Source organism: Patagioenas fasciata, chromosome 13 (genome assembly GCF_037038585.1).
Source record: "Patagioenas fasciata isolate bPatFas1 chromosome 13, bPatFas1.hap1, whole genome shotgun sequence".
Classification (NCBI taxonomy): domain Eukaryota; kingdom Metazoa; phylum Chordata; class Aves; order Columbiformes; family Columbidae; genus Patagioenas; species Patagioenas fasciata.
Window position 1 is genome coordinate 15,080,921 of NC_092532.1, and position 13,791 is coordinate 15,094,711.

Consider the following 13,791-nt stretch of genomic DNA (forward strand, 5'->3'; position numbering starts at 1 on the left):
GCCCTAGGCACACCGATCCAAACATCCTGTGCTACTGATCCAATTCCATGTAGAGCTCTATACACTGTCTATGCAGTGTGTGGCGTGGTTTTCTCAAGGTCCATAGCTGGGTACCTTCTACCGGCATTGCTGCAGCAATGAAGGTGGGGAACCCCAGGTGCTCAGGTGGCCTGGAGAAGGCTTCAGTGAGACCTTATTGTGGCCCTTCTGTACTTAAAAGGGGCTGATAAAATGGGGACAGACTTTTTAGCAGGGCCTGATACAAGAGGACAAGGGGTGATGGGTTCTAAAGTAAAGGAAGGGAGATTCAGGATGGACACAAAGACATTTTTTAAACTGAGGGTGGTGAAACACTGTCCTAGGTTGCCCAGAGAGGTGGTGGATGCCCCATCCCTGGAGACATCCCAGGCCAGGCTGGACGGGGCTCTGAGCAACCTGAGCTGGTGAAGATGTCCCTGCTCATGGCAGGGGTGGCACTGAGTGAGCTTTGAAGGTCTTTCTAACCCAAACTGTTCCATGATTCCAGTGTCCCCAGCAGCAGCTGTCCTGCCCCAGAACCCCACTTCTCCACCAAACACTCAGCCCTTGGAGACCATCATTATTTGAGGGAACATGTAGTTATTCAGCAGTCACCTTAAAATTAATTGTGACCCCAAGACAGATTTGATGACATTTCAACTCAATAGCACTGAAATTGTGCTCTGTCATCAACCTGGGGCAGTCAACTGATTATACAGCAAGTATTTCATCACCTTAACTCTCTAGATTTAAATTAAGACACTTAACTGCCACAGATCCTTCAGTCCTCAGCCTAATTGAGGCTCATTACCAACTGGCTACTGGGTCATTGTTTTGAGGCACAGGTACCTGACAGCTTAGGACCTTGGGGTACCTCCAGATGAGCTTTCATTTATATCAGGCTGCATTCATCTCAGCTATACAGATAATGATCTCTGGCTTCAGCAACAAATAAGATTTTAATATTGAACCACTTCTCCCTGCTGTCCCCCAATTTACACAAATCAATCTGCCAACAAGTGACAGTCACTCTTCCCTGCTATCCCCTCAATTGAGACAACTCAATTCTTTAACAAGCAACAGTTATCTTCATTTAGTAAAGCACCATGAAGATGGGCTTTAATACATGTGTTCAAGTTTCCTACGGAGGAAAAATATTGTTTTAATAAAAGGGGCCACAAACTGTGATGCACTAGTTCGAATATGACTTGTATTACAGGTAAAGTTTCATCTCTCAAATCTTGCTGGGGGATACTGAGGACCTGACACAACACAGTAAAAAAGAATTTGCTAAATATCTGTTCAGGCAGGGAGAAAGCTGATTTGCTTTGTGCTCAGTGATTTGGCTTTGCTTTCAACACCAACTACTTAAAAACTGGCAGGCATGCTAGCATATTAAGATCTATCAAAATTCAAACAAGATATATAATCAACATAATGTGTATAAGTTGACTTTAAGGGCTGAAGAAGTCATATGCAGTTTTTAAGATCTGTAACAGTAAAATGAAGACATCCACATTTTCCCCTGAGTTTCTAAACTGCCATTTCATGGTTTTAGGCACTGTTTTTATACCGTTCTATTTGGAATGCAAATATTTCATAAAACTGTTTGAGTTTTAATACATTTCTGAGCATTTACATTTTCCTATAATTCAGTAAAACCATATTAAACAATATTTCCACCAAAATCAACCTGACAACCCTTCTAACATGCTCTTCCAAACCAACCCCCTCATTTCAAAGGCCATTCACTTCCAAACTCCTCACATCTCCTGAAGTACATTTTGACACTAACAGCCAATGATTAGTATTGAGCTTCAGGAAAATCAAGTGAGACAGCCCTGTCCTGCATTCCAGCATACATTCAACACCACTTCTGGTTTAGAGATTTCCCCAACAATTACCTGTTAGCTATAACGAAATTAAGGTATCAAAACAGTATTTCTTGTGTTATCTCATACCTTTAGGACATGAAACCGTTCTCCCCAGCTCCCTAATCTGGAGTTGACTTCCAAAGCAGAAAGGCAATGAAAAAAAGATTAGCATTAATAATTGCAATCAGAACTAGCTAGCAAGCAGTCTCAAGATATGCACAGCCAAGCCAAAGACAATCAGCTGGAACCCTCGCCAGTGCAGCAGAGCCAGCCCTGAGGAATCAGGCACACAGCTTTTTCTCAGTAATAACATTCAGTCAAGGCAAGGACTTGGAATGAAAACATTTGGATAAGAATTAATAATAGACTTTGCAGACAAATACAGTGTATAACAGCCTTGTCCTACCAGAGTGGCTGTCACAGCCAGGAGAAGCTGAAGATCATTAAGACAAAGTCCTGGCTGTAAAGTAAGTTCCAGCAACCACACAAGGGGACACAGATTGTGATAAGGCCAAGGGAACTGTGCAAGCCTCCTACATGCTGCTTTGACCACGTTTGTGACTGAAGTCTCTCTTTGAACTGGTAAACTGCAGAGCTAAAGACAGTTAAAGAAAGTGAGAACCAAACACCACCCCCACTGACCAGGCTGCTCCAATGACCCTGTATCCTTCACTCAGCAAGGTTGGATCCAAGCAGCAAGATGAGGGAACTGTGGCTCAAAAAAATGAAATATTAAACCTCCCCAGACTTCTTCCTACTGTGCTTCATTGCTTTGTTGCATGTTTGGTAAAGAAATACGTAAATAGAAACATTTAAAACCTAAAATAAAATACTTTATTTTCCTCCAAATAACATTTATTTTCCCTTCCCCTTTTTTCATTAAAAAAAAAGGTCTCTTAACACTCATTTGCAGACAAAATGCAAATATGCAAAGCCATGTAAACCAACAGCCCTTCATCTACTTCGAAAATACATCCATCCTTCCGAACAAAAGCACACATGGATTAGTTACAAATCAAAAGCTTCATGGCTGTACAATCCCGCAGGTTTCCACACACACACAAACATGAACATATCCATGTGTACAAGCAAAGCAGCACACAACTGCTGAACTGTTTGTTCAGGTGATTATGCCTCAAAGTCTTTTTTTAAGACTTTTTAGCAAGGAAAGGCTAACAAACCCCACCAGCTGCATGTTACATTAGCCTCTCCTGGCTGGTCAAAGAGTTTCCTGCATTTAAATGTTTCCTAAAGGTTCCGCTTGTTTTAAGTGTCTACAGCCACCGGCTAATGCTTTTAGCAAATTTCATTCTCAAGACTTGAAATCAGCTCTGGACCCATAAGGAGTCACAAGAGAGGGCTCGATGGCAATCCAAATTATTGCCTAAAGAGTAAGCAAAGAACAGTCACAGGCTGAGCGCTTTTCTGGCATAAACAGCTCCATTTGATCTTTCTGTCAAGCGACTGATGTGCACAAAGAACTAAGGATACCAGCAGGGCATTCACAAAAATAGTTGCAAGAACAAGATGGAGAAACCATTACCAGACTTTGGCAAGGAAATTCTCATCTCAGCCTTCAGCCACCACAGTGCTAAAAAGGAGACTAATATTCAAAGGCTACAAGGTGAAATTTGGACGCTCTTGTTTAAAACTGAGAAATGGGGACAAGTACAGATAAACACCACCATTTCATAGCATCCCACACAGTAAGACAAGTTACACAGGATTGCCCCCACTCCACCATTAAGAATCAAAATAAGCGTAAATTAAAGGGACAACAAAAGACAGTTTTTAGGGACGGTAACAGAGGCTGAGGCTTCAACTTACTAGTCAACCCTTCCTTCCAGTGAACCAAGGATTCAATGTTGTCCTGCATCCTAAAGCACCCAGCTCGGTGGCCAGAAACCCAGGTGTGGTTTTCTTTTCTCCTGCTTTCTACACAGGCAATATTAATCCCTTTACCCTTAAGTACCAAGTTGTTTTTCCAATAGAATACAATTCTGTTACATATTTTACTTTTACAACCAGTAATTTGACAGATCCAGCTTAAATTAAGATGAATACACACCAATTAGTACTGTTTTAATAGACTACCAGATTTCATACTATAAATCTCATTATGTTTGTAGAAATTAAACTGGAAACCCAGTGGCAAAAAAACCCACACAATCTGTGCACATCCAAATGAATCTAAATACAATACAAAATCAGTCAAAATAGTAGCAAGTCTTTACTGGAATTCAACTTAAAAAGAAAATCAGTATTTTCACTCATTGGAGTACGCAATAAATCCAGCACTCACACAACTGATTTCAAAACATTATGCTGGCTTAAAACAAAAGATCCAAAAGTTTTCAGAAAAAATAATGTAGTTCATAGCTAATCAGTAGGCCTAGATATCGGTCCTGTATTGGAAACCTGCAACAGCAGGACTGTAAAACTACATTTACCTTAAGTTCATGTGAATCTCAATCACATCATAACCAACTTATTCTCTCCACATCCTCTATTTTCCCCCTGTGTGAAATGTGAAGCTCCCAATTCTGAAAACCAATACCCAGTTCATCTTCAAACAGGTTTAAAAAAACAACTTAAAAGCAGCCAAGATACCAAAACACTACATCAAGTGTCACCCAAAATCAAATCAAAATGGCAAAAACTTGACAGCCCTGATGAAGGCAGGAGTCATCAGCCCCTCTCCACAAAGGTCAATACATTCTTCTCATGTATTCTTACATATTCCAAAAGTCACAAAAGAAAATAGGTGTCACTTCTCTCAAATAAATCTTTGGTCTAAAGACAGCTTGGACAATGCAGGATTCTCATAATTAAAAGGACAAGTGTCACTCCTAACTTTGAAACCCTTGCCGTTAAAACAATCTTAATAAAGAAGAAAAAGAAAACACCTCTCCAAACCACATTCTTTCTAACAGGCACAGCTGCTGTCAAAGCATTTCTCCTGTCATCCCCCATGTCTGCCAAATACAACAAAAAGATCCAGATCAAATGGGGAATCAGGATCCACAGGACACTGGATTTCCTTCAGTTTAGAGACCTGGCTTTCTGCAGGAGAACGTGCACACATTTTTCGGGGGGTACTTCCGAACAGACTGATTATGTTTCCCCGCCAGGTCAGTCTAGTGTATCTTGAAGCAGACAGTCCTAACTGCCCCCAAAAGTTCTGTGACCATCTGCAAGATTTTCTCCTAAAAATTTATGAAAAAAGGGAGACTGATGGTATGGGAAATGATGGGATAGGAGGAATCTCAAGTAAGTCTGCATAGTTCATTGGCTGTATAGAACAGACCAAGGAAAGTGAAAAAAAAAAAAATGGTCCTGTCACCTCAGGATTTTACTTCACTATAAAATAATGATTTAAAAATATTAGACTAATGTTAGTGAGAAAACCATTATTTAAGTACCTATTAGACAGGATGATTCTGGCTACTCATGCCACCATGGCAGAATATCAGTGTGAGCACAGCCCTGCACATGAAATACCCCATACACTGCTGCTTTACGAGATCTTTTCAAATGCTTCAGGCCAGTGGGAGTTCCAGAAGCATTGATCATCTCTGCAACAGTGGCAGAGGCATCAGGGTGTCTTTGGTGGACAATACCATTATCCTCCTTTTTGTTTCAGACAACAACTTTTACAGATGGTCTTTGATGCTGTCTCATCATTCACTCTTCTAAATATTTCTTTCCCCCTTCTTTATTTTGGTTTTCAGTATTTGTTTGCAACCCTCAGTGAAATTCAACTGTGGCCCTTCTGGCCCTCTTGAGTTTACACATACAGAAGATGATTTACAGGAGGATCTCTTATTACATATATCTCCCAACCTGCAGTCTCTGTTCCCTCTGCCTGGCCGGAGAAGCAGCATGACTCAGCGCACAGCAAAAATGGCAAGTTCATTTAAATAAATTAAAACAGACAACGACCAACCCAGAAGCTTTTGTTTAGGCAGCTTCTATTTATGTGCAACCATAAAAAGCAAGAGTTTTTAGAAAATGTTATGAATTAGTCAGATCTGAGCCACTAATTCATTCACCTATGAAGTTCTTAAATAAAAAATGAACTGTTATATGCATTAAACTCTGCCCCAATCAACGTGGCAAAAAAGCCTATTAAACATGCAGCAACTCCAGACCAAACAGTTTTTCAGCAATGCTTTCACTCCCTTACCAGTCATCAATTATCCTTCAAGCTCCCACATCATATAATTAGAAGTGCTTCCAGAAGGTGATTGGTAATTCATCAGGAGACTACATTTTCCTTTTTACTAACTCCACTCTTTCAACCTTTTTCTATGAGATTTTGCACCTATCAACAAAAAGCCATTTTTTCTTTAAACATCATTTCTCCCTCTGAGTAGGTTTTTCCACATATACTACAAACTTCAAACTAAATGTTAATCTACACAAGTTAGGCCTCAAAACTTAGCTCTCACAGGAGCAATGTGGAAAATAAAATCTGACTCCCTTAAAGGAACAGTTAGTTACCAATTTCAGCATTTTTATCCTTAAGGGGAACCAACTGAAATCTTAATCGTACTTTCCTAAAGAACATTATAATGTATTTCTTCAGCTTAATGCTCCTCCAGTGCTACCCAGAACATTTCTTGATACACAAGAACTGTGAATATTCATGTTTTTAGACCCCCGCAAAATTTGTAGTTCCTCATTAATACCTGCTGCCATTGACAGATGTAAGTCTTCACTTGTACTAGGAGTTCCAAATAATTTTACGGACTCATAAGCCATATAAAGTTATAAGAGCCCGTCCATTGATGGGGAGACAAAGCCACACAATCACCTGTCAAAAACCATACACAGCTGGCTGCTCTTCAAACAAAATTAAATCATCTCTGTTACTGCTTATAGGCAGTCATTTCTAACCCAGCCTTTGTGAGCCAGCTGCCTGCTCACGAGATACTCATCCTTCAAGTATTACATCAGGTTTGCACACTATTGAGCGGTCTGGTCCAAGCCTCACATTTTGGCTTCTACAAGCCCTGGAAATGTAAGCAGGCGAGTCAGAACTCCCACATTTTGCTCCGCAGAAGAGGGCTAACGTCACACAACAGGATGTGCCATCGTGTAGCCTCATGCAAGAGGTATAGCTCACCATAGCACCTCTCAGCATGAAGGCCACAGTTCTGGTCTACATGGTCCGCAAAGAAATTTACTAGGAGTGTGTTGGGACACTTCAGTTCCTGCTGAGTCTCCCATGCCCAAGATCAAAGCCTCAGGTCAATCCAACAGGCCAACAGGGTGTATGTGAGATAGATAGCTCAAAACATCCTCCCAACACTAAAAATGTCACACTAAGGTTTTACAACAATATTACTTTCTCATTAACATTGTTTTTAACACCGTCTATCTGCCTGTGACACAAGGTCTAGCAGCAACAACCTGTTCTATTCTAGAATTATTCTAAAGTGAAATATCACTAGGCATTTGCTGCTGCTTCACTTGCACAATCAAGTGGAGCTGTCTCTTTGCAATGGCCGTGTTCAAATCCCACAAGAACTCCAACAGCTTGCCCTGGAGGAGAACCTCCATGGGCACAAACTGCAGAACTTGCTGGGGAGATTCCGTGTCTACCAAAGAGCTCATTAGTTTATTCAGATGCTGCAGATATTCAACAGCTGGACTTGGGAGGCCTCGGTACCCAATGCACAGCAAAGCAGCACTTGTCCTTAGTGGCTCATGGGAGATGGGACAGGCAAACGTGATGTATCTAAAGCAACAGTGCAGTATAAAGACCAGGCCAGCTGTGAAGCGTGTAAAACAAGAAAGGACAGGCAAAATCAATGCATCTCCCATTGTAAGCTGATTCAGAGAATGCAGAACACACTCCAAAAGCTGCTGCTGGTATTTTGGTTCTCCGTCATAAAGCAAAGAGAAGCTGAAAGTCAACAGTGTGGCTGAATCCAGGAGCTTTATTTCCATACTGGGTTGGCTTTCAGTATCACAGAGGGATGGCAAGCCCACCACAAGGCACTTGAATAGGTCACTACACCTTTCATTTAAGGCTTCCTGATGACACCTGGCAAGATCAGACACTTCTGCCACTATCAGTTCCCCAGGGAGAACTTCACATGAGTGACAAGGCTGTAGCATGCTTCTGCTTTTCAGCTTCCCCCCCATCAATTCTTTCATAGCTTCATTAAGGTTTTCCAAGACTTGACCATCACAAAATGGAGAGCATTTTACCACTGGTAGTCTTTTTCCTTCCAAAATGTACCACAAGCTACACTCAATGTTAGAAGACGATCCTTCCAAGATGCACATTTTACCAGCATTATTTAAACTATGTTCTTCAGCCCAGTGATTAAAATAGCCCTTTGCCATTTTATCATTCCATGTAAGGGTTTCCAGCATCTTCCTTTCATTGTATGTACCAAAATATTTATTTCTTTGCCCAAACCATTTTGCATTCATGCTGCAACCATTCTGAGATTTCTTGACAAGCCAGTTATTTCTGGCAATGGGTTTCAAATGAAGTCTTTGCATGAAGAACTCTACTGCACAATCTCTTAACTTGTTCAGTTTCATCTGCTCTGCTTCTCCCATGCACTCAAAGAGATGTATGTTCTCAGAGATTGTCTCTACCTGGCACTTGTGGAAGAACATGCAACACTCCTCATGTATTTTAAGAAAGGATTCTGGTATTGCGTGCTGGGGAAAGAGTGCTTTGTTGACCATTTCTGCTCCAAAGTTCTGTATCATCTTAGAAAGCAGCAGATGAATGCTTTCTCTGCCCATATAACGAAGACAAACCACATAAGCCTCCGAGTTTCCAGCTTTGCTAGTGGCTGGCTTGAAAACATGGACCTCCTCAAAGGAGCAGTTTAGCAGAAAGAGCAGATTGGTAGAACAGTGTTCAAACAGCGTGAACATCTTCAAAACAAAGGATCCTCCAGTGCCCAGGATCATTAAAGCAGTGACTGTTTCACAGTAATGAAGGGGTGAGACAAGAGCTTCCTGTTCCCCTGGATTTCCCTGGCAATCAAAACTGCCATCAGCAGTTACCAAGTGAACCGTGGCCATATTACTTACGAAGTTCTGAAGTCCTGTTAGATGTTTCAATGTCATCACATCACCTGTGTTATCTGGGCCAAAGTACCACCACGGCAACGTATTCGCTATGAGACGGTCATCCATGATCATCATAAGGGTGTCATTTGCTTCATGATAGGGGTTTAGAGTATTGGCTACCCAGCTCCAGTCACAAGGGACCTGGTGGGATTTTAAGTAGTGATTGAGGCTGGCTATGAAAGCTCCAGGTGCTTCACAGAGGTGGACAGAATTCAGTTCTCCATCCCGAAGAGCTTCTTCAGGGAGAAGAGGAAAACTGCACAGGATCTCATGAAACTTGCACCAGGCCTGGGTACACAGCTCAGCATTCACAGATTTCTTCACATGAGGAATTATTTTCCCTGCTTTATTGGTAAATGAGGTGTGCTGATGCCATTCATCCAGGTTCTTATCACTCAGTTGATTCTTCACATCATTCATTGAGTCCTTCAGAGCCAGAAGTGAGCTGAATTCCTTGTGATCACATGTAAAAGCATCACTGGGATCTGGAAGCTGCCATTCATTATTCACTGGCTTAGTGTAAGTAAACTTCTTTGCAAAGAGCTTCTCAATTTCAGAAATAATTTCAGGACTGAACTTCTCAAGGTTTGTAGTCTGGTTAACATAAGGCTTCTTGCATTTGTTCATTCTTGGATTGATTCGCAACCTGGACAACAGCAAGGCAGAATAAACCATGTCACTCCAATCACAACTATACAGAAATAAGCAAAGCTTTTTTTCAAAAATACAAGTTTCTTCTGCTTAACTTTTGTATTATAGAATAAGAGAAATACTTCACAGAATCACATACCAATGAGGAAAATAAATGAGGTCTGCCATGGATAAGGGTATTTGGAAACTAGGAGGTTCACAGGTTCCATCACCCTCCATGCATTACATAGAAAGTGAAGGAGTTGGCTGCTGCTTTGGCTCTTCTCTGACCTCTGAATATTCTGCTGACTATATAGCTCTAAACAGTTATATTTAAGTATCTTTCAGTCACAAAAGAACATACCACAAGCCATACAAATTAAACAAGTGGCCCAGAAATATTTCCATCTGATTATGGCAGTATTAATCCATCTCCCTCAAAGTACTAGTTTCACTTTGCTTTATGCAGATGTACTTTGGTTCTAATCTAATCCTTTCTCACAATATGTGCTGGGGAAGAAAGCACTGTACCCTATACTAGTTTTACTTCATTTTAAATACCAGCTATGAGGAATGGCCTTTTTATTACAGCCCACACCAGCAAATCCCTGAACAAGGTATCACCCAACACTTGACAAGGAAACGGGCAGTCACATGCTTTATTATTTCCAGTCCCCACAGGCCTGGCCTCGACTCAAGCCTGCTTAAGGGCTCTGGGCTCCTCACCACCCCGCAGCTCCTCGCCCATCCCCGCACGCCAGCTGCCGCTCGGATCGGCCCTACCCCGCTGCCAGCCCCGGCACACACCGGGGGCTCACAGGGCCTTGGCTCCCCGGGGAAACCCGCTCTGCCCTTCCCGCCCGTCGCCATGGTACAGCTCCCCCGGCACCGCGCCACTGCGGCCCGGCCGCCTCTCTCCGCCCCGGCCCGTCGTAAAGCCGCGCCCGGCCGAGGCGCCACCCAGAGCCGCCCGCTCGCTACGCAAGGCCGCGGCTTCCGCGCGGTCTAGAGGAGCTCCCCGCTCTTACCGGCGGACTGCGGCGGCGCAGCAGCAAGCGAGGCAGGCCCGGCCCCTTCGCTGCGCGGCCCGGCCCCGCAGCCGCGCCCCGGCTGCTCCCTGCGGCCCTGCCCAAAGGCACCTCCCCCGCGCCACCAAAGGTTCTACTTCTATCTTTTTTAATAAATATAGAACTGATTTTCGGAGCAGGTTTAAGCAGGTGGAGGCATGGAGAGACCCATCACTATTAATCCTGGGAGAGGGTGCGAAGCATCAAGGTTTCACACTGCCCAAGCAAAGGCTGCTCGGGCAGGAGGGAGGTCACACATTCGAGGAGCTAAACAGCAGGATGCTTTTCCCCACAAACCCCCGAGGAGTCACCTCCCAGTAGTGACACAGCCCAAAAGAAGTGAGAAACATTCACAGAAGTTACTCAGCACAAGGTAACACTTACAGGCTCTTCAGAGAAGTACAGGCAGGAGGGCTTTGTTGCAATCTGCTAGCACCGTGTTGGAGAGGGCGGGCTGTGGCTGAGCACCCTGCCTCTCCCTGCATGAAGACTTGGGACATCAACCCTGCAGAGCCAGGTGTAGCTGACAAAGGAACCAGAGCAAAGCACCACCGTGTCTCAGCCCTACAGATGACATCTCAGGACACCTGTTCCAGGCCAGTGGTGATGATGCTTCTCGAGAGCGTACTTTGGCCTCTGCGACTCGCAAACACGTACTTGCATGTGATAACCCACTTTGCTGCCCTTTGTAAGTTTCCAGGGGACTCTTCACACCCGGCTTGCAATAGCAGGAAATAAGAGCCTTAAAATATTAACAGAGCAATAATAAACAGAATTGAGCATCCATTTCAGGATCCCTGGAAACACACATACACTTTCTAGACAGCAAAACAACACCTAATCTGCAAACAGAAGCAGGAAGGTTAAAGCAGATTAATTACTACAGCAGGAAGAGAATGCAAGCTGCTCTCAAAGTTTTAAATAGTGTAGGGATTTTCCTATAGGCAGGTTAGGAAGCGAGGCACTTGGCAGCTCATTTGGGAGCAAACACCCAACAATGTACCATGAGTTAGCAGAAATTCTTTTGCTTTAATGGCAGACTTGCTACTATTGACTCTTGCACTCTCACGTATTTCTCATTGATGAAGCACAGCCTTAAGACAAAAGCAGTTTTACCACAGAAATTCAGTCCTATGAATACAAGGGACTCCAACACTGATATAGTTAAGGAAAACTTTATTAATTGATGAAAGATATATCCATCTTAAGGATATAATAACATATAGGCAAACAATCTCTTTTCCTGTTCTATGTATATTAGAGGATTTACATGTTTAAGTCATAACTGGACATGTAACTCTATAAACAGACAACCTCCCTCTGCTTTTTTAAGCTACTTGCTTGTTTCCTAAAGTGAAAGAATATTACTATAAAATTGAAAAAGCTTGAAGCACAGAAAAAAAATCCCTGTGTTTCTTGTTTGCCCAAATGAAGATCTGAAGTTTCTTCTTTAATTCTGTTTCTTAAGGTAACACTAGCATAACCAACTCAGATAAAAACTGTGCAACAAAAATATACTTACAGACTGTTCTATCACCAAGGAGTTTTACCTCACTAAGAAAGTGCTTGGGTCTGGATGGAAGATTTATATGTATGTCTGCAATGCCTCTTCACTCTTTGATTGGCCTGTTTGAAAATGACTTTCCAATCAATCAATATCTTCGGCTACTTAAAGGGAGGGGTAACTGGGGTAAGTTAATTAAAACAGGTGAATGACTAGTGAGGTGGGTTACTGAGGGTGTTGTAGTCTCTCTAGTATCTGTTGAGGTCTGTATTTAAGTTTGATTATATACAGCAAATAATAGTTTTTGTTTTTTTCTTATGCTTAGCTTTGACAAACTTAAAATTAATGAGAATGTTACAAAAGAAAAGTTGTAAGCTTCCAAACTAGGAGAAATATAAGTGGATGGCATACTTGAAAGAAAAAAAAATGATACTTTTTCTGAAATTAAACTCTTAACTCAGTTTTTTAGCTTTAGTTTTCTTCTGTATTTGCCAAAATTGTTGGAGCAGAAGTTCAAGCAGATATTTCGATATTAAGATAGATAACATCTTTTCTGTCTATGAGAGACACTCAAAATGGGAAAATACCTCTTTCTTCCTGAGGAGCTAATCTTCTATCCTTCCTATCAGATCAGAAGATGTGTGCACAGCTGTGGCACTGAAAGCCCCAGACAGAAGCATCTGTTTTTAAGGAAGCATTGTGTAATCAAACATTGGAAGTTAAATATTTGGTTAAAAGTAGTCTTGTTTATGCCTCTGGCTTTTTTTTTCTTTTTGGCAGTTAAAAAAACATATATATGTGTAGAATAGTATAAACATGCATGTGATGGAGCTGAGGAGTGTTGCTGGAGCATTTGGGAGTTCTTTTGATTATATCAGATATGCTGGAAGGAATTTCATGGATCCTGTAGGACACCAGTACTTCTCACCCTTCTAAAGATCAGTACCAAACCTGTGTAATTTTGCAGGAGGTCTTACCATGCTTTTAGTAATCACTGTGCAGGATGCAAGATGTTTGTAAGTTGTGGAGACAGCACTGGCAGCTCTGGCAGGGGGATTGGACTAGATGATCTTTCGAGGTCCTTTCCATTTCCTAACATTCTGTGGTTCTGGTCTCTAAATGTCTCTCTAAGACAGGCAGGTAACAGTCTTCTATTTTTGTAAAACTGCCAATCAAATATTAAATGTCAAGCAGAGATTTACAGGGATAGGTGGAGCTAGTAGTTTCCCCAGGGGGATTTGCAAAGACCCATCAGTTTCACAAATCCCACCCAGCTTCAGCCTTTTTGGTGTCTCTAGAGGATCTTGCTGTGCGCTTACCTGTAGGCCTGGCTATGCCAGTGTGGTTTTTTAAAAGTCTTTTGTAGGCATTTCTAAAGGAATACTTTGAATTAAAACTGAAAGGCCATCATGGGGCTTCTGAAGGGCTCAGCTGTGACTGCCATGCTGGGGTTATGTTATGACCTGGGTGGCCCTAGTCCATGCCAGGAGGAGCCATCCATCCACATGGGACTGTGAGGTTAATGCTGCTGATTTGCCTAGAACTGGTTGCACATCCAGCTGAGCCCTATCCTGCAATGGAGAGCTGTGACTAT

At 42.3% G+C, this 13,791-nt stretch overlaps 1 protein-coding gene across 5 annotated transcripts; it reads right to left on the reverse strand.

The window, feature by feature from the left end:
• Positions 1 to 2,703: 2,703 nt before the first annotated feature.
• On the reverse strand, positions 2,704 to 11,287 carry CMTR2 (cap methyltransferase 2). Of its 5 annotated transcripts, none has more exons than XM_071814230.1 (2): positions 11,078 to 11,287; positions 2,704 to 9,642 (listed from the first exon to the last, which is right to left on the reverse strand). In XM_071814230.1, the coding sequence occupies exons 1-2, from the start codon at positions 11,191 to 11,193 to the stop codon at positions 7,329 to 7,331; spliced, it is 2,430 nt and encodes an 809-aa protein (XP_071670331.1). In that variant the 5' UTR covers positions 11,194 to 11,287; the 3' UTR covers positions 2,704 to 7,328. The 5 variants fall into 5 exon arrangements, with proteins under 5 accessions (XP_071670331.1, XP_065704484.1, XP_065704485.1 ...); XM_065848412.2 differs by lacking the exon at positions 11,078 to 11,287 and adding an exon at positions 10,655 to 10,710; XM_065848413.2 differs by lacking the exon at positions 11,078 to 11,287 and adding an exon at positions 10,410 to 10,599.
• Positions 11,288 to 13,791: the final 2,504 nt, after the last annotated feature.

Coding starts and splice junctions, on each gene's coding strand:
- CMTR2 (XM_071814230.1), bottom strand. CDS start 11,193: ATGTCCCAAGTCTTCATGCAGGGAGAGGCAGGGTGCTCAGCCACAGCC. Junction 9,643..11,077: donor TGTACTTCTCTGAAGAGCCT/GTAAGTGTTACC, acceptor GCTGTTGTCCAG/GTTGCGAATCAATCCAAGAA.